Source organism: Prunus persica, chromosome G6, assembly GCF_000346465.2.
Source record: "Prunus persica cultivar Lovell chromosome G6, Prunus_persica_NCBIv2, whole genome shotgun sequence".
NCBI lineage: Eukaryota > Viridiplantae > Streptophyta > Magnoliopsida > Rosales > Rosaceae > Prunus > Prunus persica.
Genome location: NC_034014.1, coordinates 25724188 through 25751387, shown reverse-complemented (window position 1 = coordinate 25751387; position 27200 = coordinate 25724188). Strand labels below are relative to the sequence as shown.

The 27200-nt window shown below is 37.6% G+C and overlaps 4 protein-coding genes across 7 annotated transcripts; 1 reads left to right on the top strand and 3 right to left on the bottom strand.

Moving 5' to 3' along the window:
• Positions 1418 to 3353, bottom strand: LOC18772574 (BAHD acyltransferase DCR). The gene has a single exon (XM_007205086.2). It carries the CDS (start codon positions 3128 to 3130, stop codon positions 1727 to 1729), a length of 1404 nt encoding a protein of 467 aa, XP_007205148.1. The 5' UTR covers positions 3131 to 3353; the 3' UTR covers positions 1418 to 1726.
• LOC18772011 (transcription factor DIVARICATA) lies at positions 13354 to 15761 on the bottom strand. Its single transcript, XM_007205554.2, has 2 exons — positions 14598 to 15761; positions 13354 to 14190 (listed from the first exon to the last, which is right to left on the bottom strand). The coding sequence occupies exons 1-2, from the start codon at positions 15020 to 15022 to the stop codon at positions 13695 to 13697; spliced, it is 921 nt and encodes a 306-aa protein (XP_007205616.1). The 5' UTR covers positions 15023 to 15761; the 3' UTR covers positions 13354 to 13694.
• Positions 17197 to 20412, bottom strand: LOC18773874 (laccase-4). The gene is made up of 6 exons (XM_007204948.2): positions 20192 to 20412; positions 19504 to 19655; positions 19129 to 19373; positions 18900 to 19028; positions 17893 to 18825; positions 17197 to 17660 (listed from the first exon to the last, which is right to left on the bottom strand). The coding sequence occupies exons 1-6, from the start codon at positions 20279 to 20281 to the stop codon at positions 17530 to 17532; spliced, it is 1680 nt and encodes a 559-aa protein (XP_007205010.1). The 5' UTR covers positions 20282 to 20412; the 3' UTR covers positions 17197 to 17529.
• On the top strand, positions 24083 to 26926 carry LOC18773796 (alpha-aminoadipic semialdehyde synthase). 4 transcript variants are annotated; one of them, XM_020567400.1, is made up of 5 exons: positions 24083 to 24195; positions 25120 to 25395; positions 25523 to 25693; positions 25770 to 25839; positions 26005 to 26926. In XM_020567400.1, the coding sequence occupies exons 2-5, from the start codon at positions 25360 to 25362 to the stop codon at positions 26055 to 26057; spliced, it is 330 nt and encodes a 109-aa protein (XP_020422989.1). In that variant the 5' UTR covers positions 24083 to 24195; positions 25120 to 25359; the 3' UTR covers positions 26058 to 26926. The 4 variants fall into 4 exon arrangements, with proteins under 4 accessions (XP_020422989.1, XP_020422988.1, XP_020422990.1 ...); XM_020567399.1 differs by having other exon boundaries at positions 25115 to 25395; XM_020567401.1 differs by lacking the exon at positions 24083 to 24195 and having other exon boundaries at positions 24551 to 25395; positions 25523 to 25663.

Sequence of the window (27200 nt, the reverse complement as noted above, 5' to 3'; positions counted from 1 at the left end):
AGAGTATTGTAGGGATGAAAAAGCTCTGTTGTTCATTAATTGGTTCACATGCTAACGAATGAGTAGGTCTAATATAAAGCAGTAACGCATTGTTCTTGTATTGGTGGTCTATAGGCAGGAAGGGCCATGGACCACACATGGGAAAATTATCCCGGTGCATCCCCTATACCACCAAGCAGTCACATATGGCATATGGGGTTGGATTTTGATGTTTGGGTCGTTCTCAAGGGGTCAATTGCCTAGGAGATGAAGCTTTTTAGGGAAGATCGACCAATGCTAGTATAAGTCGGCAAGGCACGTTTGAGTGATTCTGAGCAGTTGATGCATTTGTGGGTATTAGTACATCCACGGCTCAGTCACTCACAAACGCATGAGCGAATGATGCTAGCATAATTCGTAGCTTCTTGTGATGCAAAACTATGAGGTGGGTTGGTGCAGTATGATTTGATAGATCCTTAAAACAGTTTACATCACTAATTTACAAACCAAATACATAGCTTGTCGAAATAGTAAAAACGAAACCCAGTAATTGTGAGAAGTGTAAGAATCTCACGTGCATTTGGATGGTTGGGAGCATTTTGCGAAACACATGTACAAAGGTACACCTGCTGCAGTTGGCACATCACTTAAAAAGTAGTGCAGCTTTTGTAAGCTTATCACTGCTGTCTGCTGCCCTCCCCATGAACACACACACACACACACAAATCGCATTTGGGATTGAATGAATGAATGGTCGAGGTTTAGATCGTTCTGACTCTCGGTCGGGTTGAGGGGTCCTTGGGATATGATTGTCTCCATCACGAGAAACACTTGCATAGGACCTAACCTAAGCCTGCTTATGTTCGTTCATATTTTGAAAAATTAATATAAAACTATCTACTTCGCATACTTCTTTTGTGTGTGTCCTCTCAGCTAAGAATCTCATTTATGTTGCTTTCGTTTAGTGAAATCGATGTTAAGCAATGAGTTTAACATTCTCATGTTTGGAAAGTACACACGGCTTTCGATTTTGTTATTCAAATTCCACAAGATATTATATATGAAGACAATATGTAAGTTGTAAGGATAAGATATTGATTGATTAAAGTTGGCTTGTTATTTGCCATAAATAGGATGGGCAAGTTGTTCTCCTCAACGTTATGTAAAGTTTTAAGCTAAGATCTTGTAATTAATGGGTGGGTGATTATTGACCTCAGCACATGGCGAGGGTAGAGATGTACACATCACACCAGTATGTATCACTTCAGTGACCTCTTTTGTCTGTGCAGAATTTCTCAAGTTTTAAATTGTGGTTTAGTCCAAATTAGGAGCGTTCTATTTCGGCCCAATTTCTATTGAACCAGATTTTTGGGGTCAACCCATTTCCAAAAAAACGAAAACAGGATTAGAGAATGCCTAATCACTCCAAACAGGAATTAGAAAGATAAAAAACCCAACACGTCTTGGATTTATCCGATAAAGAAATTCGGAAATTCCGTCACGTGGAAACTGATTAACCAGATATTTATATATAATCATTATAATATTATACAATAACAATACTAATATAAAATCCTAATCCTAATATAGTACAAACCACACACTAGTAGCCAAAACGTCGCTGTTTCAAGTCTCATCACAACCGTCCAAATCAATTTCACATAGCCATGACAACGTTTTGACCAAAGTCCAAGCCACCATAACGGATTAACGGTAATTTAAACCATATCGCCGACTAAGCAACCGTTTACACAACCGCCGATACGTACTGCATGAACTCCGTATCGGACTCGAGCCCCGCCATCGTCTCCGGAGCCAAAACCACCTCCAGATCAACGCTCCCGTTCCCTTCTCTTCCCGGAAAAGCCGAAATCTTGCCGTCAAATTTGTTTGCCCTGCCACTCCTTACGGCCAAGGGTCGGCCCCATCCAAAATCATTGTCGTACATTGGGAATCTGGGCGAGCTCCCCATCGTGATCATTGCGCCGTCGAAATTTCCTAGCGGGAAAAGCCTTGGGGCGCTCTCCCAATCCTCCACGCCGCGGCGCACCGTGGCGTTGTCGTGCGCAGCGACGTTCTTGCGGAGCAGACCAGCGCACCAGCTCAGATCTCGAGACAACAGCTCGCCTGCGGAAGCAACGGTCGGGATGCTCTGTATTGCGTTCCCGAAGTAGTGTGGGCTCAGCTTCGGCTCGAGCCGGTGGCGGCAGTTCACAGCCATCCGAAACGTCGTCGTTTTGGAATCTGGTAGATTCCTAACACGTGTCACGGAACGCCAGAGCTGCGCGCTCAGTGACTGAAACGACGAAATCTCCGCAGTTTTCGCGCCTTTACAACGAGAAACGATTTTCCAGGTGTCGTTGCATTGCTTCCCGAAAATCTCCGCCGATTCCAAAAGCCCGTTACCATTAATCAGAGGACTGTTATTGGCTCTGTTTTTTAGTTTGAGAATCGATTCTCTGGTGAAATGGAAGATTCGCTCTCGTAACGGCTCGTTTCCGGAGAAGGTGACCTTAGGGCCGCCTTCGGGCAACTGGAGCACCGCCGGCGAGTTGAAGATGTTGTCGCGCGAGAAATCTGGAGATTTGGAGATTTTCTTGGCGCCTTTGCAAATCTCAGCAAAGGTGTTAAAAAAGTGCCAGAAGGAAGTTCCGTCGGTAACAGAGTGGTTAACAGTGCAGCCGATGAAGATGCCGTCGGCGAGCTCCGTGACTTGGATGGCGGCCAAGGGTCTGGAGTGGCCGGAGTAGCTCAAGGTCCGGTCGAACGCAAAAAACTCCCTGAAGTAATGAGGAACGTCCTCGTTGGCCGGCAAAAGGACGTCGACGGAGAGGTGCTTGGCTTTGGCTTGGATGAAATCGACGCCGGCATCGTTGCAAACGATGTGGACATATCCTTGGGCGTCGGTCTCAAAGCGGCCGGCGAGGGCGGGGAAGTGGGAGAGGGCGAGGGAGAGGGAGTGTTTGAGAGAGGCGATAAGGTCGGAGATGTGGAAGGGCTGGGAGCTGAGGAGGACGCCTTTCTGGATGTATTGACAAGAAAGCATGGGAAGATCAGAGACGGAGAGCTTGAGGGATTTGATTGTGGATTTCGTGTTTGGATAAATTACGCATTTTGAAATTATAGTTACAGAGGAACCAGAGCAAGGCATTTTGAAATTTGGGGATTAATTCTGTTGCGTTGTGAAGTTGTGAGGTTGTGATGGTGAGTGAAGTGGTGGGTGTGGTGGGGGGTTTATATAGAGGGCGGAGATGAGGTTGGGTTCGTAGAATTTGCCTTCTCCTCCTACTTTCTTTGGTTGATATTAGTTTAAGAGAGGGGAAATGATGACGTGCCAAGAAAAAGGGAGGCTCTCCTACTGTGGGGAAGGTAGGACACATGGATGGAGTGGGTGTTACAGTGGTGCAGCAAAAAGACATTGTTTAATCTCGGAGATTAATGTTGGGAGTGTGGGCTATATCCGACTGCATATCTTTATATTTTGATTATTCGTATGTGTTGTGACTCGTGACGAGTTATTCGTATGTGTTGTGACTCGTGACTCGTGACTCGTGACTCGTGACTCGTGAGGAAAATTCACACACACGCGGGTACCGTGGGAGTTTCGAAATTTGTGGAAAATGTTTTGATTCCCAGACTAAACACATATAAGAAACACAATTTCTCAGCTTAACAACTCTTGTGCATAAAGAGAATTACCATCACACCCCCCCCTATCATCAACTTGGCTTATATTCAAAAGTGGTCATTACACAGAGATCAACAAATGCATATCGCACACGTGCCATATGATTTTTGCTTCTTCTGGGAAAGCCAGTTTTCACTTTAACTATTGAAGTTGATGAACAGGATTTTCTATCCCAATTATATGTAGTGCCGCCCAATTCGTTTGACCAAAGGAATTGTAACACCTGGTGTTAAAAACGTGAAAAATCAGCGTCTGCTTACTTAATTTTGCCTTCAATAATATCTCTCTCTCTCAACTCAACAATCTTTGGTTTGTTCTGTTTGGGAAAATAAACTGCTTTTAAACCAGGAAAGAAGACAAAAGGAAAGGTACAACAACCAGGACCAAAAAGATGGGACTCCTTTCAGACCCTTCTAAACATGGATAAACTTAATGAACCTTTAGAGGGACTGAGTTGAAATTTCAAAACAAAGTGTTTTCTGACTCATCATAGAACACTAGTCTTTCTCTTTCGCGTTGTTGGACGAATCAAATGATTGAAGAGCAACTTGACATGGGCAAACTTAGAAACAACAAAATCCAATTTTATGCAAATTTGACTCCCAGTTTCGATCACTTGTCTTTTCCGTACATATGAGATTTTTAATATGATCTCAATTAATTAGCTCTTAACATGGTAGTATTTCTCTGTGATACGTTAGAGGAGATCGAAATTCAAATCGACCGTCCTCCCCCGGTGATTAAACAATTAACAAAGCTCTTATACTAAGCATGAGAACAAAATGCTTTACCAAAACTGTTATAGGACTTTAAGGAAGAAGAAAAAAGGAAAAAAAAACAAAAACAAAATACATAAGATTATTGTGGAGTGTTCAATGAATGTTTTCTACATGGTCATATGTGTAGGCTTAAAAGTTGATTAACTAGTGGCCGTGAGATCATCCACACAAACTTGATAAAAGTAATTTAATGATCAGTGCTCCGGGACATATCTAAACAAAATCTAATTAAGTGACAAAACATGTCTACTTTGACGGATAAGAGCCATGGACCAAACGATAACTGAGAATGTAATCGGGTACCTGCTGCTGCTGCCACCTGGTATTTCTAAATTAATCTGATTTAATCAACAAACGGGGTCCAATTAATCACAGCCTTTGTTCCACCATGGATGGAACATCTCAAAGCAGATTCCAGTGGCCAACAAGATACTGATCAACTAGGGCCAATCATATAGCAACCGCATAGACGTGTCTGAATTCTATTGGCTAGGGTTCTCTACTGCATGTTAAACGCCTGAACTTTCATTGATATAAGACGTCGACAGAAGTCAAGTACATTGTCAAAACCCACCTGGCTTTAGCCCATTAGATCCTAACTGATCAAACAAACCAGGACAAAAACAATTGAGGCCGTCCTACTCGATTGTTTTCCTTGACATGGGATCACAATTCAGCATGATATCTTGATATTCATGAATCTGAAGGTAGATTAGGGTTGAAATTTAAAAGTGTGTTCTTAAGCATGGGAAGAGCCTATTCTTTTGGCCCACCCAACACTTAATAAGTTAAAAATTACCCACTAGTCCCCTTATATAGTTGACCCAATAATGTTTAAGTTCTCTGTATGAAAGAAAACCCTAGCCTCCCTCTCTCAAAAAACACTCTATAGTCCGTTTTCACTTTAACGGGAAAGGAAGTCATTGTTCTTCCTCCTCTCTTTTCCCTTCTCCTCTTTGAATTTTCTGTGTGTTTTTCATCTCTTCTTTTGTGAGAGTTTTTTATAATTCCTTTGTGAGAGCTTTCCATCTTTCTTTTGTATAGCTTGGTTTTTTCAAGCTTTATCTATTTTTGGTTGTTCTGAGTTTGCACTCTTATTTGGGATGCCTATGTTAGAGTTTCTTCAATAATACGTGATCGTTATACGAGAGGAACCCCAAATTGTCTTCATTTTGATGTTAAATCATTATGTTATTGTAATGCCCCTTTGTGGCTAGTTTGTATTGACTCTTCATGGCTAGTGATTTTTTTGGCTGAATTATTAATGCAATCCCAAAAGTTCTATAAAAAAAACCTCCTTAATTAGTAGTTAACCTCTATCCACCTTCCCCGATACTACTTTTTATTTATTTATCAATAGTCAAATTTGGAACATTTTAAATCTTCAAAAAGAAAATTAGGTATCACCAAATTAAAAGTTAGTTAGTAGTCTAATAATGCTCTAGGTGCAATAGTTTTATATTAACAGCACTACTGGAATATCTTTCAAACCCTAAATCATTTCTATCGTATTTATTGATTATATTGTTAACTAGACCCGATTTACAGAACAAATGGTTAGATAAGTAGAAGTAAAATTCATCAATAAACTTGGCGCATGAAAAGTTAGTAAAATTAGTGGTGTTGAGATGAGAGAGCATATAAAGACCATAAAAAAAAAAAAAAAAAAAAAAAAAGAAGATTGTCCGAATATAGTCGTTTCAGGTCCTCTCATCAACCTGTAGAGCAAATTCGACGCAGAGGGTGAGAGAGGATATGAACCTCTTTATCTTACTGTAGGAGATCAATGAACACTATGCGACAAAAGCCAAAGGAAAAAAGATGAACTACTTTTCCATAAAGGAAATGAATTATGAGGTTTTTCTAATTGTGCTTTTGACAAGATGCTAACTCCCCACTCATCCTGGTTCCTACCAACATAATTTGGTAATAACAATTTAACTATTAGAATCCCAATGATTAGTTGTACATTGGTGCATGAACATAATCCTAAAAAAAGTAATTAATATAATCCGGAGGATCGACTACTTATTTATGAGGCTTTTGCTAGCCAGTGCAAGTTAAGAAGATATTTCAAAGAATAAAGTTGATCGAATAATGTTCTCTTACGAGACATATCAAACAAATACTTATGTTGCAGACCACAGAAATCTAATATCGTATTCTAAAATGGAACTTGCTATTACGTCATCAGCTTGTTAGGTTCAATGGCTCAAGAATGTGAAATAATTAAAAGTTTTGAACCATTCAATGATTTGGTCATCACCAAAAACAACCCCAAAAAATGATTGGTTTTTGGTCATTAACAAGCTGAGCAACCATCTCTTTCAACAACAACTTAGGTGAGGGACAAGCTGGCACAAATAAGCACACCCTCTTTCTCTGTGTGCTTGGTTTGATGGCATGTATGGTTTTGCCATGATTCGTTTAGATGCAATGTCCCTATTTCAGAAAGACGACAACATGGGCAGTTCAGTTTTCAACCCCCTCAACAGTCGAACCCAGTTGGCAAATGAAGTTCTCTACTTGTTATATGCACAACACACAATCGATCCCTAGCAAAACTAACTACCAACATGATGGTTTTCAGCTTTAGTTTTATGTTTTCTGGTTTATGGTTTTCCCCTTTGCAAACAAACAACCCTGGGCCATAGCAAGTCTGGCAAACACATAGGTCTATTTTGGCTGTAATCGGATAGTGTGGGCAAAATGAAGTCACGGACAACTGTATATATGTACTAGTTTGAAACAAAGTCTCAGAGCCAATCCATTACATTATATATCCCGACACAAATTCCAGATGTGTCACAAGAAAAAACCAAGGTCATGGAAGAATGTGATTACATGGAGACTACTGGGATTGGTTTGAATAATGAAGCATTGAATTGGAGACGATAATACTAATTCAATTATGTGTTTGGTACGTACTATACATGATTAATTAAAATATGCTATTACATAGTCTAGCAAGATTACACATAATTCAATTCAACTTAATTTCAACACTTTGGTGGAATTCATAATCCTACTACCCTATAATAGAAATAGGCAATCAATTTAACTAAGATTATAAATTCTATTCAGTCGTATAATGCAACTCACGAAACGAAACTATTGCACATGAATTGAATACAGTCCCAGTTGGTCTTATCGGGCTTCAATTCACCACATCAAACATTGAAAGATTTAAAGAGAGAGAGAGAGAGATAGAATAGGAAAAAGTTGGTGGTGTTAAGTTTCTCCATGTTTTCCTTGCTGAATGGAATTTTTAGTAGAATTAAAAATTGGTCAATATTTTGGTGCGCCTGGAAATTAGTGAGTGGTGCTCACTGAACCAACAAGGAAGGAGGCGGCTAAGACTTGAGAGTCTTTTAAGACCTGGTCCTCAAATGACATGAATGCCTAACAGTCTTATAGCTACGGCTTGCCTCTTCTATTAAGTGGCACCCTCTAGCTAGCTGCTCCTGCTGTGCATGCACCACATTAAGTGAACTCTGATCGTTGCATAAGTTACGTCTCCTCAGTTTTGTGTACTCTGTGCGTGAGTAAAGTGATTTCTAATCGTTAATGCATGTGAAATTTTACAATACATAAACTGTTAAAAATCTCTCATACATATATGTGCAACGAAAAGTTTTCTGATGCGACCATCATCCAATGCTAAAATTGGTATTATTCATTAATATTAAATCATAATTTTATTATATTATAACTTGTGAATTAGTATCATTGCTCTGGTTTTTGTTGTTTTCATAAAATGTTTTTTTTAATAATTAACGAAGTGTCAAGAAAAACAGATGGGGAAGGAGAAGGAAAAACAAAAGAAGAATTTCTCTATTTGTTGTAATCAACTTGACCAAAAAAATATTTATTGTAATTAAGATCAGAAAAATGTTTCTGAAGATGATTGATTGGAAACCCAAATATTTTATTATTGGCCTTTATTAATTGTAGAGCATATGTTGTAGATGTCGTGGAGCATCACAATCCGTTGATTGACTTGTGGTACGGTGAAATTATTATGATCAACAAAATTACAGGTACCAGATGAGAGAACCAAATGCAAATGAAGAGAGCCCAAGCCCGAACCAGAGTCCCAGGCTGAGCCCGTTTAGTGGGTTTTGGTGGACGCAGGGAGTGTTATCTTTCTTATGGAAAATGGGTCACGGTAAGGTGACCCGGAAAATGTGGGCTGGACTCGGAAGATGGCAAGATGAGAATTCTATTTATGAGCAACACAAGGAATATTGAATGGAAAAATAACCCAAATGGGTTTCAACATCCAATTTCATAAATCAAAGTCCAGTTTTTTATTTTTAACTCTTCTTAATTATGATAATCTAAACTACAAGGGAAATGGCGTTTCACACACACACTATCAATTTACTATGTGGGGTTCAAACCTAAGACCACTGCTCTGCAAGTCAGGACCATTTTTCACTAGGCTAGATCTCATTAGCAAAACACCGAAGTCAAGTTTTCAAAATATGATTTTTTTACACTACGTCATCTCTAAAAATAGTTTCACAATATTGATTACAAACTAGCTCTTGGTTTAGTGGTACATTTCATCCTAATCAAAGGCGAACCTAAGGCTAGGCTGGAGTGGGCTCCAGCCTAGGGGAACATTTATGAAATATTAAACATGGTCTTATTATTATAGGTTTATTCCTACTCAAATAAATATTAGCCCACACATGCATTGTTTTTCTTTTTTTAATAAATTAATAATAGCTCAGTCCTCTATTTAAAATAAGCTCACTCTTAAAGCATATAGGAAATAATAAATGTCAATCCAATCCAAACCTATATAAATTTGATTGGAAGCAGAACTCACGCTAAGGCTCTATCAACTTGAGCTATTCTAATCATACTGATATTGGGCTACGCCCACATAGAGCAAACATAAAAAAATTTCTTCTAGCCACCCAAAACGCCATATTTGAACCTTGAGAACCTAGAGAAAATAGCTCTCCTCCTCCAAAAAATTGTACCAACCTATCTTGAGTGGGTTCTTCAATCTTGGTAAGTTATATATATATATATATATATTCAATTCCAATTTTAATTGTTGTTGTTAAGTGATTTAGGGTTTGAGTGAAAACTTTTGGAGATTGTTGATATATGTTTTATTTTTGCAACTTGAATTATTAATTAGCATATATGATTTATAATGTCTAGTATTTTTGGAGAATCAACTTATTATATCTTGTTGATAAAGCAAAAGATGCATCTAATAGAGAGCAAATGACCATTGTTTTAAGATTTGTTGATAAGGATAGTTTTGTACAAGAACGTTTTTTTGAGATTGTTTGGTATTTATTTATATTTTGTATTTCTTTGTGTTATATTTGCTCGTATTGTGGCTTTGTTTGATTTATAAAATTTTATTTACATTTTTGTTTCAAGAGAAAAAAGTCTTAAAATATATCTCCTCTGTAAAATAAAAGAAATTTAACCTACCCTTATAAAAATTCCTGAATCCGCCGTTGATCTTAATATTAGAAGATATCTTAATTGACGAAATTATGAATTTCAAAAATCAATGGACCTCAAAGTTTGAGGAAATTATATTCTCATTCTTTCTTTTTCATTTAAAAAAAATGGGAATTAAAATATATTTCTTAGACACAAAGTCAAAATTAATCACATGAAAGGGGTTGACAGTTGACCTTGATACAAAGTCAGCTCAAAATTTAATCATGCATCTAATCTAGTTCCTTCTTATGTATAATCAAAAATCAGTTTGATCCTGTACAGATAATTCACTTATTAATTGAAACTCGAAGTTGGGTCAAATTAGACATGATATATTATTCAAACTCATAATTTCTCACATGCGCAGGGGTTTAAACAAACCCATTGGAGCCTATCAGCAATGCCCATATATACCAACAACAACCCATCTGCATGCAGAAAAAAGCTTACCAATTTCCTCTTGTTCTTTTTAAATTGCTTTTTGGTAGGCAGCAAATTAATTATAATAAATTTCCCCCTCAGCTGCCTATTCGATCTCTACCAAATTTGGCATGCAAAGGAGAATTTGGAACAGATAGCCTTCACCAAGCATCAAAGAGTTCAATTGAACCAAGCAATGGAAGACATGACAAGGAATTGCACCCTCACATTGCCTACGCAGCTCAACACGGATCATTTCCCACCTCATATAATCAACTTTTTGGGGTGTGTGTGTGTGTTTTGCAATTTCCCAACAACCACTTTTCAATTTGAAATTAGTTTAATCTGTTAAAAAGTATTTTAAAAACATGTGTTCGTTTGTTTGGATATGCAAAATGTGAAGCTTAATTATGTTTATTATATGATCATTGGTTATAAAGACATATGAAATCTCTTCCACTTTCTTCCTCCTTTCAGTTCTTTTCTGGTGACATTCATTAACTTACAACAACAATGATGCACCATGGGAAATTAATAAATAACTCCACCAACTACTCACTGAGCTTTCTTTCCTTTTTCATGAATGCAGTAGTTTCTAAACTATGTGACCAAATTTTTAATTCGGCATACGTGCAATCACCAGCTAATAAGAATAGACGAGTTTACAGTTCAGTCTCATGTGTACTCATTATTTTGTCACTTAAGGGACCATGTGGGTAACCAAATTTTAATTTACACATGGCTGAGCAGAGGCATGTCAATTAAAAGTTTGAAACCACTCAAGAGAAGAATCAGAATACTTTTGCATAAACATTGAAGGAACACAAGAAAGCCAAAAAATTTGTGTTGTGAGGGACTAGGGTATGTGGTCATAAATCAACACAAAAGTTATATAATCAAAATTAGAATAAAGGTGGCCAAAGTGCTTTTCCGATGCAACTTGCAGAAAAAGTTGCTTCTTTTAAAAAAGAAAGTTGGGTAATTTTGTCATTTAATAGCTCAAGTGTTTTTTTTCTTCTCCCTTTTTTGGTAGGATTCTTCACACCGGTCATGTTGCCTCGAAGTATTTGTCTAGTGGGTGGGACCAAAATAATGTGTCCAAGCAATAGGGTGGTGGGCACTAGGCTTTTCATGAAATGAAGGTTGCAAAAAAGCAACAATAATGTTAGTGCCAGCAATTAGCAACAGCAAGCAACTCAACAAAGGGCCCAACTATGAATAAGAATAGGAATATGTACCATCCTCCTTCAATTTTAACTACAATATTACAAGATTTGACTGTACATGTAACTGTTTGAGATTTTCGATTCTAGGTAAATTTGTGGGGGTAAATTTTGAACTTCCAATTAGAAGATGATACGTGTTACAGACAACGATGCTCAGAAAAAATTACTTGATCTTATTTGTCAAGCTCAAAGTTGGTGGTAAGTCCTACCTTTTATAATGATTAAGAGAGTTCCACACATGTAGTGTCTGCTTGGGTAAACTACATAGGCTCAAGATCTTGGGTGGGATGACTCCTCATCCATAGTGAACAATGCATTTAGGCAATCTCAAATTCGAATGACCCTTTATTCAAACGTACTCAACTCAATTTCATCCGAAACCATCAAGTTTGGACGTTTAGAGGTCAAGTACATTTACTCCCAAGGACCTGAAATATAACCACATGTGATATTAGTCTAACTAAACCACCGAAGAGTTGATATATGGTCAAGATCATTCTCTCCACATTGCATTTGACTAGCAAGATGATACCTTTAGTAATGAAAGTGCTTTCACACAATAAAAGTCAAGACGTTATTTTCTCAGAGAATCCAAAGCCCATTTTGAGGTGCAAACAAAAAATTATATAATGCGCCTTTGGCATAAAGAGTGATTAGTTAATACAAATGGTAGCTAATAATAAGCTTTGATGTCCCATAAATTTTGCATAGGGCTCTTTAGGAGAGGAAGGGGTTGGAAGAACAATATAGTAGTAGCCTTTTTGAAGTTTCTTTATCTGGCATAGTACAATTACGAATCATTAAACCATGATTCCCTCTGCTTATTACATTAAGCAGTCAAGGAAATCCCAACTCTCTGCAGATACCAGTGCCACTGACAATTGCCTTTCTTTTGGAGGAAGGGAGGGAGGATGTTGTACGGATCTTTTTATTCTTTGGTGTACGGCTATTTTCTTTATTAAAAAAATTAAGTAGAATTAATTCGAGACTTACGCTACCGTGTTGTACGCGCGTGGAGAATTGTAAATCGTTGATTCATGCAGGTCTCATAATACATGAATCACTAATAATCTGTCGCTTTATACTTTTGAACGTAACTTTAAATATAAAGTTTTGAGTTAGTTGAAGCGAAGAATCAGGATGAGAAAAATGAGTTAGGATTGTGATAAATTAAGGGCTAAATTGAATCCAATGTGACCAAAAGAATATAATGCTAAATATGATGAGTACAAAAAGAAGAGTCATCCTCAAGAAGAGAACAAAGTGAAAAGAGGGTAGAATGAAGCATGAGATGCCCAAATTAGTGGCTCTTGGTCTTAGCTTAGAGTCAAGATTCGATTGTCAAATGTAATCAATCAAGGTGCAGTCAGAGGCATATATTAATCCTAGTTTGCATAAAAAGAGTCAGGGTTAAACAGATCCAATTAAACTTTGTCATTTGCAGAAATGCAGTGGACCGAGGCATCTGATGACATGGCCTGTAAAGCAAAGCATGCATAATTCTGTGCGTTGAAACCATGCCACAGACAGACTTTTGGGTTTTTTCATTCAAAAGCTACAGTTTATTCTGCACTGTTCATAAATATCTTCTTAAAGTAGATCAAGGTCTTGATATCCTAAGACATATCTCAACCGCTAAAATAGATTCCCTGTCAAATTTTTTTCTTCACTGATGCCAGTAACCCACCCACTGTGTGAATTTTGGAAGCTGCATGGCTTACTTCATGCAAGTAACAAGGGTGGTTTTCATTTATTTGTATGTACCTTCAAGTCACTTTTTTGCAGAAAATTGCTTGAAATAGAATATTTGTAAGACATGCAAACTCAATCTCAAAATTACTCTCTCATTTCTGACTATTCTCAAAATCCCCAAGCACACAACCAGAATCACAAGTGATAAAGCTCAAGCTTTCATGTAAATAAGCTTCCCTTCTTTCGGACTTTCAGAATTTGAATATTAAATCACAAGATGAACTAACTGATCTCTCTGTAGAGTCTAAAACTAGGGGACTAACTCAATGTCTTCATCATCAACTTTTTCACCACATAAAAACCTTGATGTAGCATGGAGGGAGAGCAATAAAGTCTGGCATTTTTATAGCTCTAGCACCCTCATGCACAGGTTCACTGGTATCGCATCGATTGCATCTGAAAACGGGCATTGTAATGCCCCAATTGAGATCCATGAAGATTGCCACTGAGAAAATTTTGCTCCTCAAGCTTAGGTACATATGAAGAAATCCCACAAAATGGTCCCATGGTGCTCCCATTTGCTGAATTGAAAACCATAGGCTGCCCCTCATTCGGCGATTTCCAGTCAAATTGTTGTTCACTCATGCCAGTCACCTTTTGATGCTGCTGTGACTGCACCACTGTGGAAGAATGGTCTGATGATGGAGGGCTTTTGCTGTCTGGTGAGGGAGGTTTGTTATCTTGGAGATTGACGGTTGTGATATCATGGATGCTGGATCTTCTCTTGTCCTTTCCTCCTGTAAGTTGCCTGATAAAGTATTTTTGAGCATGACTGGCTACCTGAGTAGGCGTCCTTGTGGTCACAAAATTGCGAGAGATGTTTCTCCAGTCACCTTTACCATACTTTTTAAGACCCATCAGAAACTGCCTGTGGTACAATTATCAAAGAACACCACATCAAAAGCTGCAAGAAGACACTAGGACGCAAGCCAAAAACACTTTATAGTAAACCAATTATTAAACCAGTTATACTGTTCATCTGTATATTAAATTGTACGAACTATACCTAATTCACCAGATCTAGCAGACTTTAACTCTCAAAACTATGCATAATAATTTCAGGTTCTCCACCTAACATTTCTCCAGCTAAAATTTCAACTTTACCATAGCCATGAACAGGTTCAATTCTAGGAAAAATTCATGTTCCAGACTTTTAAAGGGTTTCAAGAACTTGCTCTCAAAACATGTCTCTCCTCACTGACACTCACCATTGGCAGAGTAAATACAAGGACAAATGAGTAGTATATATGATATATTCAATAGGCATGTAAGTACCTGTGTTCTTCTTCTGTCCATGGCACCCCTTTCTTCCTTTCCTGATCAGCAGGCCGGGTCGAGGTGCCTCTCTTTCCACCAACACCGTAAAATTGTTTCAACCCATCAAAGCCTTGATTGTTAACCCACTCCAATGTGAAAGAGTTACTGGTGTAACCAGGGATTGGGATAAGCCCAGCTTCAATATCACTAACATCCTCTTCCAATTCCTTGTACTGTTTGATCACGTCGCCTACAGTCTTTCCAGGGATCCTGGCTGCCACCTTGAACCATCGATCAGGAGTATCCTTATCATAAAGAGCAAGAGCATTTTCAAATTGCTTGTTCTCTTCTGCAGTCCACTCGGTTCCATTGCTCTCTTGAAACAACCAATTTGAGTTCTCAAGATACGAGGTTGGAGATAGAATTCCAATTCCTCTGTACATGGTTTTTTATATAGTTGGTCAAACTGGGAAACTGAATCACATAGCAAGGAAGCCAAGGATAAGTAAAACAATGAGCCTGTTTGTCTCTCTCTCTCTCTCCTCTCTCCTCTCTCTCTCTCTTTGAAAGCTCAAAGAGAGAGAAAACCCAGATAGGAAATGCAGAGAAGTGAAGGTCTTTATGACCAAAGAAGCATTAATCAAGGAGTAGCATTTGAAAAGGAATCTCAGTGGGGTTTTAACACAAGCACATGTTGAGGAATCTGAAAAAGGCCCAACCTTTCCAAAACCCAAGGGGGGAAATTCGATAAGCAATATGAAAATATTAGATCTTGGATTGTCAAAGATAAACCCTAGACCTCCACACCAGATTCAAAGGCACAGACAAAAAAAAAAAAGCAAAACCCAGATCAAGTTTTCAGGAAAGCTTGGAGCTTGGAGAGCGAAATTTAAGTACGCAGAAGAAAACTTGAGAAGATTATAATGAAAACCCAAAAGGAGAACAAGACCCAAGTAAGGAAACTTGATAAAGGAGAGTGCTTTTGCAGAGGTGAGCTGAAGAAGAGAGTGGGAAATTTCTTTTCTTTCTTTAAATGTGGTTTTTAGGTTTGTAGGCTATAGGCAGTGAATAATAATACAGAGAGAGAGAAGGCTTTGATTGAGAGACGGGGGATCTATGGAACAGGAACAAGTAGAGGGAGGAGAGTGAAAAAGAGAGGTCAAAGTTGTAGAGTTGTGATTGGTTGGTATGGGCTTTGTGGGCGCAGAGCGTAGAGAGAGAAACAGAGAAACCCAACAACAACAATGTAGAGAGACTTTGAAATGGACAGCCTGTGATTCGCTGATTGGTGACAGAATGCGCATGTGGGCCTTTTCGTAATTTCGTATAAAATGACCAATCTCCTTTTTTTCGAAAATATCCCAGATAGTTAGTATGATAGTATGACAAATTCAATTTGGTTGCTAATGACAATCGCACCCCACACGAGTTCATGAAAAATTAATCATTAATTTAACCTTTGAAAGTCGTGAATAACTGTCGGTAAAGTGCACTCTTGCATATATAATTGTTTTCTGATATTATTATAAAAATATTTATTTTATGGTACATGTTAGGCGTCACATGTGTACTTGTCCTGGTCATTTTCATCTACTAATTAATCTTAATCTTAATCTTAATCATGTGAGGATAAGTTCAAATTACAAGTAAAGTCAAATAGGGAACCAATAATGTATTGGAAATATTTGTTATTTTTTAATTATAAAAATACATAAACTATCCCTAGAAGTATGACCAATATTAAATCATCATAAAAACCAATCTATTAGGAACAATAAATGAAGAAATTGAAGTTTTCTCCTGAAGTTTTTTTTTAATTATTTTATTTTTTATAACGAGGCGATAGGATTTTATTGATAAGAAGAGGAGAAGTACAAAAATTGGGTTATGTCCTAAGGGATTAGGCGAGCTTTTCTATACATAAAAGTTCAGTCGTCGAATTAACTGAGTAGTCTACCGTCTCAAGTACAAGGGGAGTTATCTCTGACTAATACAAATATCTCATTGAATATAAAGTGTATGTTTTCATAATACACGGCACGCATAAAGTAGAATGAAAAGGGATACAAGAAAGGTGGCCATAATAATTGATTGTTGCACTACTGACAAAGGAAAAACAAAAGTGAAAGTTACAGAAAAAGTTAAGATTATTTTTATACGAAAGGGTTAGCGCTAGAGGTTTACCCTTAGAAACATTTTGTATAGAACCTTCACCAAATATTGCAAATAGAGCTAATTCTATGTAAACCTATCATTTAGTGCCCTAATTCTCTCTTTTTTAAGGTTTGTTAGGATTTACATGCTACCTGTTTAAGATTCAGTATTTTTGGATCAGAAAAATCTGTCACAAATTGTTTCATTATAGGAAAATAATGCCCTTGGGACAGCCCATGACATAAAGTCATATCTTATGCTAAAGAGCCTCTACCAACTTCAATGGCCCATGTCATTTACTCATAAGTTTGTGGTCTCTCTATAAATGAAGAAGAGGAGCTGCACAAGCGATTGGGATTTTGAACCTCTGTTCATATGGGTGGAGATGGAAGAGTTCAACCAACTGAGTTATACCCCATTATCAGGATATGATGTTTTTTAATGTCAAATATGCAAATAGAGGTCACAAGAAAAAGAAATTTAAAATTCCATTTCACAACTTTATAATAGATAAACAAAGACTTGCACATCCAAGATCCAATACATATATTAATTCTTGAAAAAAAATGTGGTATTCTTCACTTCAACAACCAAAAATTAACTCAAACTTTGCTTGAGCAAATTTTTTCAGTCACTCAAGAAATAAGTTTGAATCTAGAAATATATATAATTTTGTTTGTTTATTCATCCGCTCTTTCTTCTTCTTCTTCTTCTTGATCATGTGCCTTTGAGTCCGCACGTCTCCTTTTTTGTTAGTTCTCTCTACTTGCAAGACTAGAGGCCCCTTTTGGCTGCATTAACATTTGGGGAGATCGCTTGGAGGTGGTAGAATTGATTCATTCGGTCCTTTCCCATTGTCCACCAGGAATGCCATCTTAAGCCCCCACGTCGTGTGCACTTCAAGATGGCAATGCAAGAACCACACACCTGAAAATTGCAAACAAATTTGGGAAAACAAAAGGTTATAAGTGAATTAAACTAGCACCAAATCTCAATTACCTATAATGATAGAGGAATTTTTATATCAATCTGTACTATGTGACGTTCCTCTCATAATATGTACATAGGTTCCATCATATAATAGTGGATCTCACGTACATGTTATGAGAAACAATAAATATGACGGGCTCATATAATAGATGATTTTTACATATTTTACCTGGATTATCTGCTTGAAATCGGATAGCTGCCCATCCGCCGGATGGCACTCCAACTGTGTTCCTTTCAACAGGATCAACAAGATTAAACTTCTTAGGATCCTTCTTGGGATTGTAATTCCCCACTCCCCTCCCCACAGCATAGAAATTGTATCCATGTAAATGGACAGGGTGGTTCTCAGGGGCTATAGTCCCAGTGTCTTGCAAAACGAGTTGAACAGTCGAGTTATAAGCCAGCCTATAAAGCTTTGTCCCATTTGTGGTTGCCATGCTCGCATTTGCAGATGGACCTCCAGAAAAGTTGAAGGTATTTGGCGGGTTGCCGGGAAAATCGGTGGTAAAAACCCCACTGATGTTGAAAACATGAGCTTGAAGAAGAGCAGTTGTTGGCATAACAAATGTGACATTGTTGACACTTGCCACAACTCTGCTCCCATTACCTGCTTTGCAAGTAGGGCATGGGTTGATCCCGAGCCCAACTGTGAACAAGAGGTTGTGGTCAATTTTCAATGGGACTTTGGCTGGAAATTTCTTGGAATTTAAGCTTTTGAGGGAGTTGATAAAATTGTTAGCAACTTGGGTTGCGTTTTGGGGAGGTGGGTTGGTGAGAGTTGTGGGTGTGGTTGCAAGTGTGCCTGAATAATGCAGAGTTGCAGTGGCAGTGAGGTTGTCGACAGCAATGGGAGAGTCCATGAATGGTGAGGCTGCAACCAAGTACTTGCCTGAGTTTTGATTCGCCGTGATGAGGGCATTGGTGGTTTGCCCTGGGGCAATCACAATGGTGTCTGTTTTGAATGGTTTCACATAGGTAGCATCTACTTCCACTATGGTCAATTTGTGTCCTGCAATTTTGAAGAAGAGCTCCTCATTGAGCGCAGCATTGATGATTCGTAGCAGGTAGGTCTTGCCTTTTTCCACAGGCAATGTAAAGCCGCCTGCATTAGGATATGTTAGAAATGTTTTCTCGTCAGACAGCCTGGTATGTTATTTGTCATTCATGTGTGCGTACCTTGGGAAGAACAATTTGCAACGGAGCCTGGATGGCCGTTAATGGTGTGAGCATCCGAGACATTTGGTGCTACACCAGAACTGAGAGCTTGATTGATCACTGCTTCAGTATCTGATTTCCACCATTCAGCTGCAATGTGCATATTGTTTAATTAATTTATATAAAATCAAACATTCACCTGCAATTGCGTTGTTATTAGAAGAAAAAAAACAGAGAGATTAAGTCTCACCTAATATGACATTTACTTCCTTGTGGGGTGCTGGGAATGGATAAGGCACACCACGCTTGGGCAAAATTACAAGGGCACCATGGACTGTGGCCCTTAGCCAGAGAATATGCGCATGCCAAAGAAGTGTGCCTCTTTGCCCTGTGATGGTGAAGTTGTACACATAGCTTTGGCCTGGGGGAATTGGGCACTGTGTGATGTATGCTGGACCATCTGCCCAACCAGTTTGCAGCTGCCGGACACCATGCCTGCCGGACCAAAATTTAATTTGGTAATTTAGATTATTATTATTATTATGTACATTGAATTTAATGTGAATTATAGATTGATGATTAGTCATGTAGTGGTATATAATTAAATTGGTTTCTAAATTCTCACCAGTGAATGGAAACATTATACTTGACATGGTTGGTAACTTTGACGAGCACTGTGTCGTCTTCCCTGGCATAGAGGGTTGGCCCCGGGAACCGACCGTTAATGGTTACGATCGGCTTGGTGGAGCATAGTCTGGTAGTATTTTTCAAGACCACCTAAGCACGTCACCAAAAGGGACAAAGGGGAAAAACCAAAGTTAAAAATTACTCTTGTTAGACTTATTAGGACTAACTGAGCATGTTAATCAATTATAAAATGTGCATATTGTAATGTTGTTGTGAGAAATTAGCAATGCAATGTCATTTGGCAGCAAAATGATTGAAGGTGTAACTTTTAGGTTTTGAGGTTGTACCATCCATGTACTTTTCATTTTAAAATTGGATATACCTCCCTGTCAGTTATCTTTTAGTCTAAGAAATCCATGTCTCACTCTGAGATATGATTTAATTATCTACAAACTACAAAGACCAGTTTGATCAAATTCAGTATCAGAGAAGTTCTTGATTAAGTTGAATCAATTCGATTAATCATCTCTTGCCATGTCTTGGACAGCCTTTGGTTTTTGCCAACTTTGAATGTCACAAGGGCCATAACAAAAACTATACAGCAAGAACAATGTAACAAAAACCAAATAGCAAGAACAATGCAACAAAAAATTATGTAGCAAGTACAATGTGGTTAAAGTACTTACATTAAACTTGTAGTGTCGGATTCTGCTCTCAACCAAACCCGGAAGAAGGCACGCCAGAAAAAGCACGAGAAATCGAACCCACGACTCCATTTATCACTGCTCTCTCCCTCTCTCTCTCTCTCTCTCTCTCTCTCTCTCTCTCTCTCTGTGTTTCTCTCTGCAATAGTAACACTACTGAAAGATCTCTCTGTTCTTAATTGTTTGTCTTGGTATTGTTGTTGTTGTTCATGGTCATGACTGGCCAGCGTAAACTTATAAAGGGTGACGAGAGGCATTGCTGCCATGTCGTTTTTCCTTGGTAGGTGGACGATGGAACTCTTTAAAAACAAGATTTCTTAAGCTAACCGAGGTTTTTCCCTGTGTTATCTTACATGTCACATAAAGTTTTTTAATTGACCACGCCAGCTGATATTTCTTGGCAATTTCTGGTTAATGCGGATTCTAATAATAAGCTCATTAAATGAAATTTTATCTCATAATTAACCTTTTTGTTTATGGAGTTTGTTTGTTTGAGACAAGTTAATTATGTCCCCCTGACTTAGTGTATAATTAATAGGATGTTTATCTACTGCCTACAGAGGCTTCTGGGTCAACCTAGCAGCTGGTAGGCCATGACCTACTTATATTATTTAGATTTGTTTCAGTTCACCCTAGTCATAATTTCAACAACATATGGAAGCAAAGTGGTTCGTGTCAAAAATTTTATAAGTTTGATGACATATTCATATATGAAGCTAGCTAGAATAATGTATTACCAGAATTGGTTTTTTATACTTCTGTAAGTTCAAAATCTGCAGTGCTTCTAGAAGTGCCAATTGAGTATACGTATTTCTTCTTACTTACATCCGAAGTTTACTTATTTTTAACACAAAATATATTAAATGCGTATGTAATTTCGTATACGATGAAGTAGCGGAAAGCCAAAATACATGTACTGTGTGGTTGGTTGAGAAATACGTATAGAGGGAAGTGTAAATACATACGTACTGTCTACATGGGATGCTTAGACCACAAACAAATTAGTTAATGGTTGAGAAATGGCTTTCAGGTCATATATCAGATGGAAGCACCAACAGCATGGAAATCATGGTTTGTTTGAAAGCCAAGACAAATTAAGTAAACAAACGGTGGGTAAACTCAGTGAGTCTTTATCCACTTCTCTCTTCTCTGTTTGTTTCTTCATCAAAGTCCTCTTCTTCTTCTTTCTTTTCTCCAACTTTAACACCACACTCTCCCTCGTATATATACACATTGAGTACATTATTATGCGTATATGACAAATTAAAAGTAGGTGTGTGGTTATGATGGTCAATTTGGTAGGAAGTTAATCTTCATCATGCGTAGGCACTTCTGCTTGATGCAATAGTATTGATACATATTGTATACGGTCAAAATCCATTAACTTGAAGATCGAATTGTCATAGGCCCTAAAATCATCAAAGAACGACCGAGAATGTCAAAGTACGTAGAAATCGACTACAAACTACTCTAAATTAACGAGAAAAATATTTTTCTTTGACATTAAAAAAAAAAGGAGGAAACCGTTGTCAGTCGTCATTGTTTATTATCAGTGTCTTCTAGATACGATGTTTGAATTTTTCTATTTCATGAGCCCTATACAAGAAGCTAATAAAATAAAAAGGTGCCAACTTTTTTGCTTGGTAATGAGTGCTATAGGAGTGATATTAATTGTTGAGTAACATTAATTTAATCAACGCCATTAAGTATTAGGTAGTATGAATTGATATCTAATCTCATAATTAAGTACGGGACATCTAGAACAAGTAAGGACGACAATGAACGTATCTTTCATTGAAAACACGACTTCATCTGAATATGTTGAAGCAAAATTTTCATAGTTGGAAACTTCTGAGGTCAGGAAGCTGTAATGTTGGGCCAGAAAGCGTAGGCAAATCTTTAAACCAAAGACGGCCCAACCAAATGCTAACTCACTAGCATCAAGATCAAGGTTCAGTCAAGGTCATCACGAACATATTGGGTTGGGCCTTTTGCATTTAAGTTAAGCAATTGGCCCTGGATGTAATCCCGTCCATGCCCTAAACAAGTTTTATGCCTGAGCCGGTGTGGCATGGGTAAATCTTAGGTGTAACCGATCACATTACTAATCACATAATGAGAGAGATATACACATAATTATATATAATTGGTGGGTGTCTGTATCTCACGCCACATTATTAGCAGGGGCAACTTTGAGATTTTAGGTGCCCTGTGCACAATAGAAATGAGGCCTCCTAAAACAAAATTTTTGGATGAAAATACAACCAAAAAACCCACATATATTGATAACAAATTTAGAACTAAAAACTCATCACCATATGATTTTCCAATATTATAAAGGATTATCAAACAAATAATTCAACGGGAACATAAAACCAAAATTCCATGATTCATTAATTCACTTAGGACTTTTTCGTATTCTCCAAAATAGATTTGCCCAAAGTGTAGATAGGATTTGAGTTAGCCACGTTCGCTCAACTCCATGACTTTTCACAACACAACTGAGAAACCAACAATAGAAATACAAAAGCATAAGCAGAGGCTAGAAGCTACATCCAAAGCCACCAACACCTAATGCAAAACATATAGCACTAGAAATACAAAATAAAGAAACATATTGAAAACTCCTAGCCCAACCCCATGACTACTCCTAGTTTTTGTCAAAGCTTGGACAAAAAGTGTGGAGTGAAAAAAACACCTTGCACCTTATCAATGTCTCTTCTAGATTATGGGTAAGGCTTCTTCTTTCTTTTTTTTGTTTTGTCCTGGTCCCAAACGTTTTGGGATAGGGAATTAGAAATTTTTTTTAGCCATGTGGGCTGTAAACGTAGCAGCTACGCATTTTTAAAATAAATAAATAAAATAAAATAAAAAAGCTTCTTTGAGGCATTAGACTTCAACTCCTTGTGAGGAAATGTCTACAATGAGTAGGAGATTTTTGGAAAATAAAAATAAAAATAAAAGTATCGAAAATATAATTTTACTCCTAATAAGCTTGTGTACAAGGAAAGAAGAGTCATTGGAAAATGCCCATTAGCTCTAGAAGAGGCAATATTGTCTCTCTTGTTAATGTTTCTTTATCGTCTCTGTTATGAATTTTTTTTTTTTAATTGTACAGTCGAAAGCATACAAAAATAGTGGGAAAAAAAAGTATGACAGCATATATGAGAATCATGCATAGGAAGATGAGATTTGTTATGTGATTTAGTATTTATATCATACACTCAAAAGTCTCACACAATACACCATTGAATGAAATACCTCAAAAGTCCGAATTGAATATCACTTGACTTGTATTGATTATTTAAAAATCATAATTGAATACCACAATATTTTAATTGATTACTTAATAATTCTAATCAAATACCGTTGTACTTTTAAGCTTTAAAACAATCCATTAAAATCACAATTGAATACACCCCCTAAATTACTAATTATCATCAATTATGATTGAGATAGAGGGAGAAAAAAGTTGAAGAGATTTAGAGAGTAAGACTATAAGAAATTATTTGGAGAGAGAGAGAGTTGAAATTTCAGTAAAATTCAACGATCAAAAAAGTATTTAACCTTTAAGTTAAAACAAGTATTTATATAATAAAATAATGTTGGGGGCCCTATGCAATCGTCCATGTTGGACATGCCAAATGCCACCTCTGTTACTAATTACATGATGAGTTACATGATGAGAAAGACATACACCATACACATAGGGCATGTTTGGTATGGCTCACTAAATGGGACTGTGCTATATTAGACCTGAAGCCCATGTTTGGTTAGCAAGAGGACTAATGTAAATGGGATAGTAGAGCCCAACAGTAAAAAAAACGCCTCACTCGTTCTCGTTATACAGAGAAGCTCAAAATGAGTTCGCAAAATAAGCCTTTGCTGTATTGAACACGCCTCTCTCCAGTTCACTTCTTCTCTGCGACTCCACTCCACCTCTCCTGCGTTCAACATCGACTCATCTTCTTCGAATCTTGACGCAGGTAAGTTTTTTCTGGTCTTTCCCTTTGGATACCTCTCTTATTCCTTCTTCCATCTCTTTGATTTTTGCAAATCTCCTCAACAATTTTGACTGTGCTATGAGAATCTCTCCTTCCTTTTCTCTGTTATTTTCTTCTTCTCTTCTCTAATTTTCGTAGAATCTGTAGGGACATATATATACATGATGTTAATTGGCAATTAATTTGCAATTGGGTATTTCAGAAAACCTAGAAATTCAGAAGTAAAGTAGACTTTTGGCATGAATCTTGAGTTTATTGAACTTGCTGTTTCAGTTTTTATGGTTTTCATTACATATCGATATAATATAATATAACAAGGTAGAAAATTATTACCTAGATTCTTCGGATGGGTGCTGTAGAATTGGGTTGCGTCAATGTCCTGAATTGCCTCAGCAGCTGGCACAGGCCTATCAAACACCTTGTTCATTAGATAGTGAGTGACCAACTCCTTATCTGTTGGCATAAACCTAAATCCCACTGGCAGCTGGCCTGAGCTCATCATTGCTTCTTGTCCATGTTCTGCTTCCATGTATATATATCGTGGACCGTTTGATCATCACTTGGAAGAAATGATCAAGAAAATGGCTGGCAAAACAACTCAAGTAAATCAAGGCTGAATTAACTTATATATATGTATAGGTGGTAATTGAATCCTAGTAGGACTCTTTTTGATTACAAAGACAGAACCCAATTCACCTTTTTTCTCTTTTTGTTGTTTATCGTTCTTGTGTATGTGTGTATACTTGGAAGATGTTGAGCTTAGAGTGGTGTTTAGTTTTTGACTCTGTTTTGCCAATGCGATATATGTTGAAAAAAAATATGGATGCAATAAAAATTAAAAAATGGATGCGATGGTGTCCAGTATGTGATTACAGTTTGCAGTTTGGCAATTTGATTTCAGTGCAGAAAAAAGCCAGCTACTACATGACCCAGAAAATATTAGAACACCATACTACTTTGCATTTGTCAAACTCAAGCTAAAGTCCCAGAGTCTGGTTGCCAAATCTGCATCTTTTGCCTGAGAGCTCGGTTTGGCGATGTTACAGTCCATAAAGTATTCACCCCCTACTCCCTTAAGCTGTGGATGGAGTGCCACAAAGATATCGGACTTACCTTGAGTTTTAGTGTAGATTGAGTTGTCTCCTCATGGAAGACAGATTAGCGTACTCCAGCACAGAACAGGTAAACTCCTTAGCAGCAAATAAAACAGGATTGGCACAGCCAAGTCATTTTATACCAAAGACGGCTTTTATATTCCTATCTATATTGCCAAACTTGTGTTATTGGAACTTGTGTGATTTGTGGTCAGGATATGGTGCTTTTGCATCATGAAGTAGAGGTTGAGTTCCCAGATGGACTTAGAGAGAAGCATTCACGCACTCATTCAGGCACTTTACTGGAATTTGGGCAGACTAAGAATGGTAAAATGATCACCGCCATGGCTTTCACGGTTGGCATCCCGGCAGCCATTGGAGCTCTAGTACTTACTATATACGTTTCTGTTCTTCTACACCATGAAGTGAGGTAATGCCTAAACAAGTTTACTTCTTTTGCAGCTCATACTTGGAAACAAGGTCAAAACAAGAGGGGTCTTGAGGCCTATTGAACCAGAAGTATATGTCCCAGGTAACCACTTGCTCTTGTTTTCGTTTGGTTTGGTGTTCTATAATAAAGCTCTTATCATAGACATTTATATCAGACTTCTAGGTCTCTCTTTCGTTATTTAGCCTTTTTAGACATGAAATTTCATTGGCTGCAACAGTTTAACTGGAGTTGTTTGTGGTAATGCAGCCATGGATATAATACAAGCTTATGGCATCAAGGTAATGGAGAAGATCGAGTGACCCGAACAATCCCCCTACCTCTTTCCTGTGTAGATGCAGCTATTCACCAGATATTTGATGCGCAGCTACCTCGTTTCGCTTGACTGCAATGGAGCATAGATACTTGAAAGGGAGAGTTTGATACAATTATGCGGCAGGGCTCCAGTGATTGGTTTGCAATGCCTTCCCAAGTTTTGTGGAAAAGGTGCTTGCAACTTAGAGGAGCTCCCTATTCCTACATTAATGTCAGCAAAATAACTTTGTGAACAATGGATTTAAACATAGAAGGAAGCCAATCTATGAACAGTCAAAATAAGAGGAAAAGAGCTACAAGTTCAAGTGATGAAGAGAAGATTGTGACTGTATTGGAGAAATTGTTTGAAGCATCTGGGAAAAGGATGCAAATGGTGACTGAGGCTATAATAAAAGGTAATGAAGATCGATCTGATATTGCCAAAGAACTCAAGAGAATGGGATTTTCTCCGTTAGATCAAATTGCAGCACTAAAGCTCATTTTGGAGAAGCCACAAAACATCTCTATATTCATGTCTTTGGATGATGATATCAAGAAAGTGTTTGTTGAGCAGTTGCTTAGTGACAATGCTTGAGGACATGGCCTAGCTAAGTTTGATGCATCTATCTTTTTGGAAACACCACAAATGATGCATTGATAAGATTGGCTTCATTTTGGAAACACCACAAATTGTATAACATTTTGCTAGCATTAAAGCCATATGGTTCATGGTTGTGGGGTTTATTAGTTTCATTTTGAAATTGTGGATGTTTATTTGTATGTATTAATGGTAGAATTGTGTGTAGCGAACTAAACCTCTAATTTCTGAGTCATGTAGATGACTTTGGCATATATGAAAATTTCTAACTTTTGCACATATGAAATGTACATGTGAATTTGGTTTGGAGGAAAAGAAATGTATATTGTCAATTTGGTAATTCTAATAACAAAAAAACTACATTTAATTATTTAACAATTATTATTTTTAAATATAAAATAATTATTTTTTAGTCCCACACAGTACCAAACATAGGTCTTCACTATTTTTACAATCCAGCTTCTTAGTCCGACGCAACACCAAACGTAGGTCAATACTTAATCCAGCTTAGTCCAATCCGAGCTAATCCAAGACAGTCCCAGGATTTAGTCCA

What these genes read in the sequence shown, in the direction of transcription:
- LOC18773796 (XM_020567400.1), top strand. Translation starts at nt 25,360, where the DNA reads ATGGAAGACAGATTAGCGTACTCCAGCACAGAACAG. An exon ending in CGGCAGCCATTGGAGCTCTA is followed by an intron (nt 25,694 to 25,769) that starts GTACTTACTATA and finishes CTTCTTTTGCAG; the next exon opens with CTCATACTTGGAAACAAGGT. An exon ending in ACCAGAAGTATATGTCCCAG is followed by an intron (nt 25,840 to 26,004) that starts GTAACCACTTGC and finishes GTGGTAATGCAG; the next exon opens with CCATGGATATAATACAAGCT.
- LOC18772011 (XM_007205554.2), bottom strand. Translation starts at nt 15,022, where the DNA reads ATGTACAGAGGAATTGGAATTCTATCTCCAACCTCGTATCTTGAGAAC. An exon ending in TGGACAGAAGAAGAACACAG is followed by an intron (nt 14,191 to 14,597) that starts GTACTTACATGC and finishes ATTGTACCACAG; the next exon opens with GCAGTTTCTGATGGGTCTTA.
- LOC18772574 (XM_007205086.2), bottom strand. Translation starts at nt 3,130, where the DNA reads ATGCCTTGCTCTGGTTCCTCTGTAACTATAATTTCAAAATGCGTAATT.
- LOC18773874 (XM_007204948.2), bottom strand. Translation starts at nt 20,281, where the DNA reads ATGGAGTCGTGGGTTCGATTTCTCGTGCTTTTTCTGGCGTGCCTTCTT. An exon ending in TATAATGTTTCCATTCACTG is followed by an intron (nt 19,374 to 19,503) that starts GTGAGAATTTAG and finishes TTGGTCCGGCAG; the next exon opens with GCATGGTGTCCGGCAGCTGC. An exon ending in ATTTCAAGCAGATAATCCAG is followed by an intron (nt 17,661 to 17,892) that starts GTAAAATATGTA and finishes TGCAATTTTCAG; the next exon opens with GTGTGTGGTTCTTGCATTGC.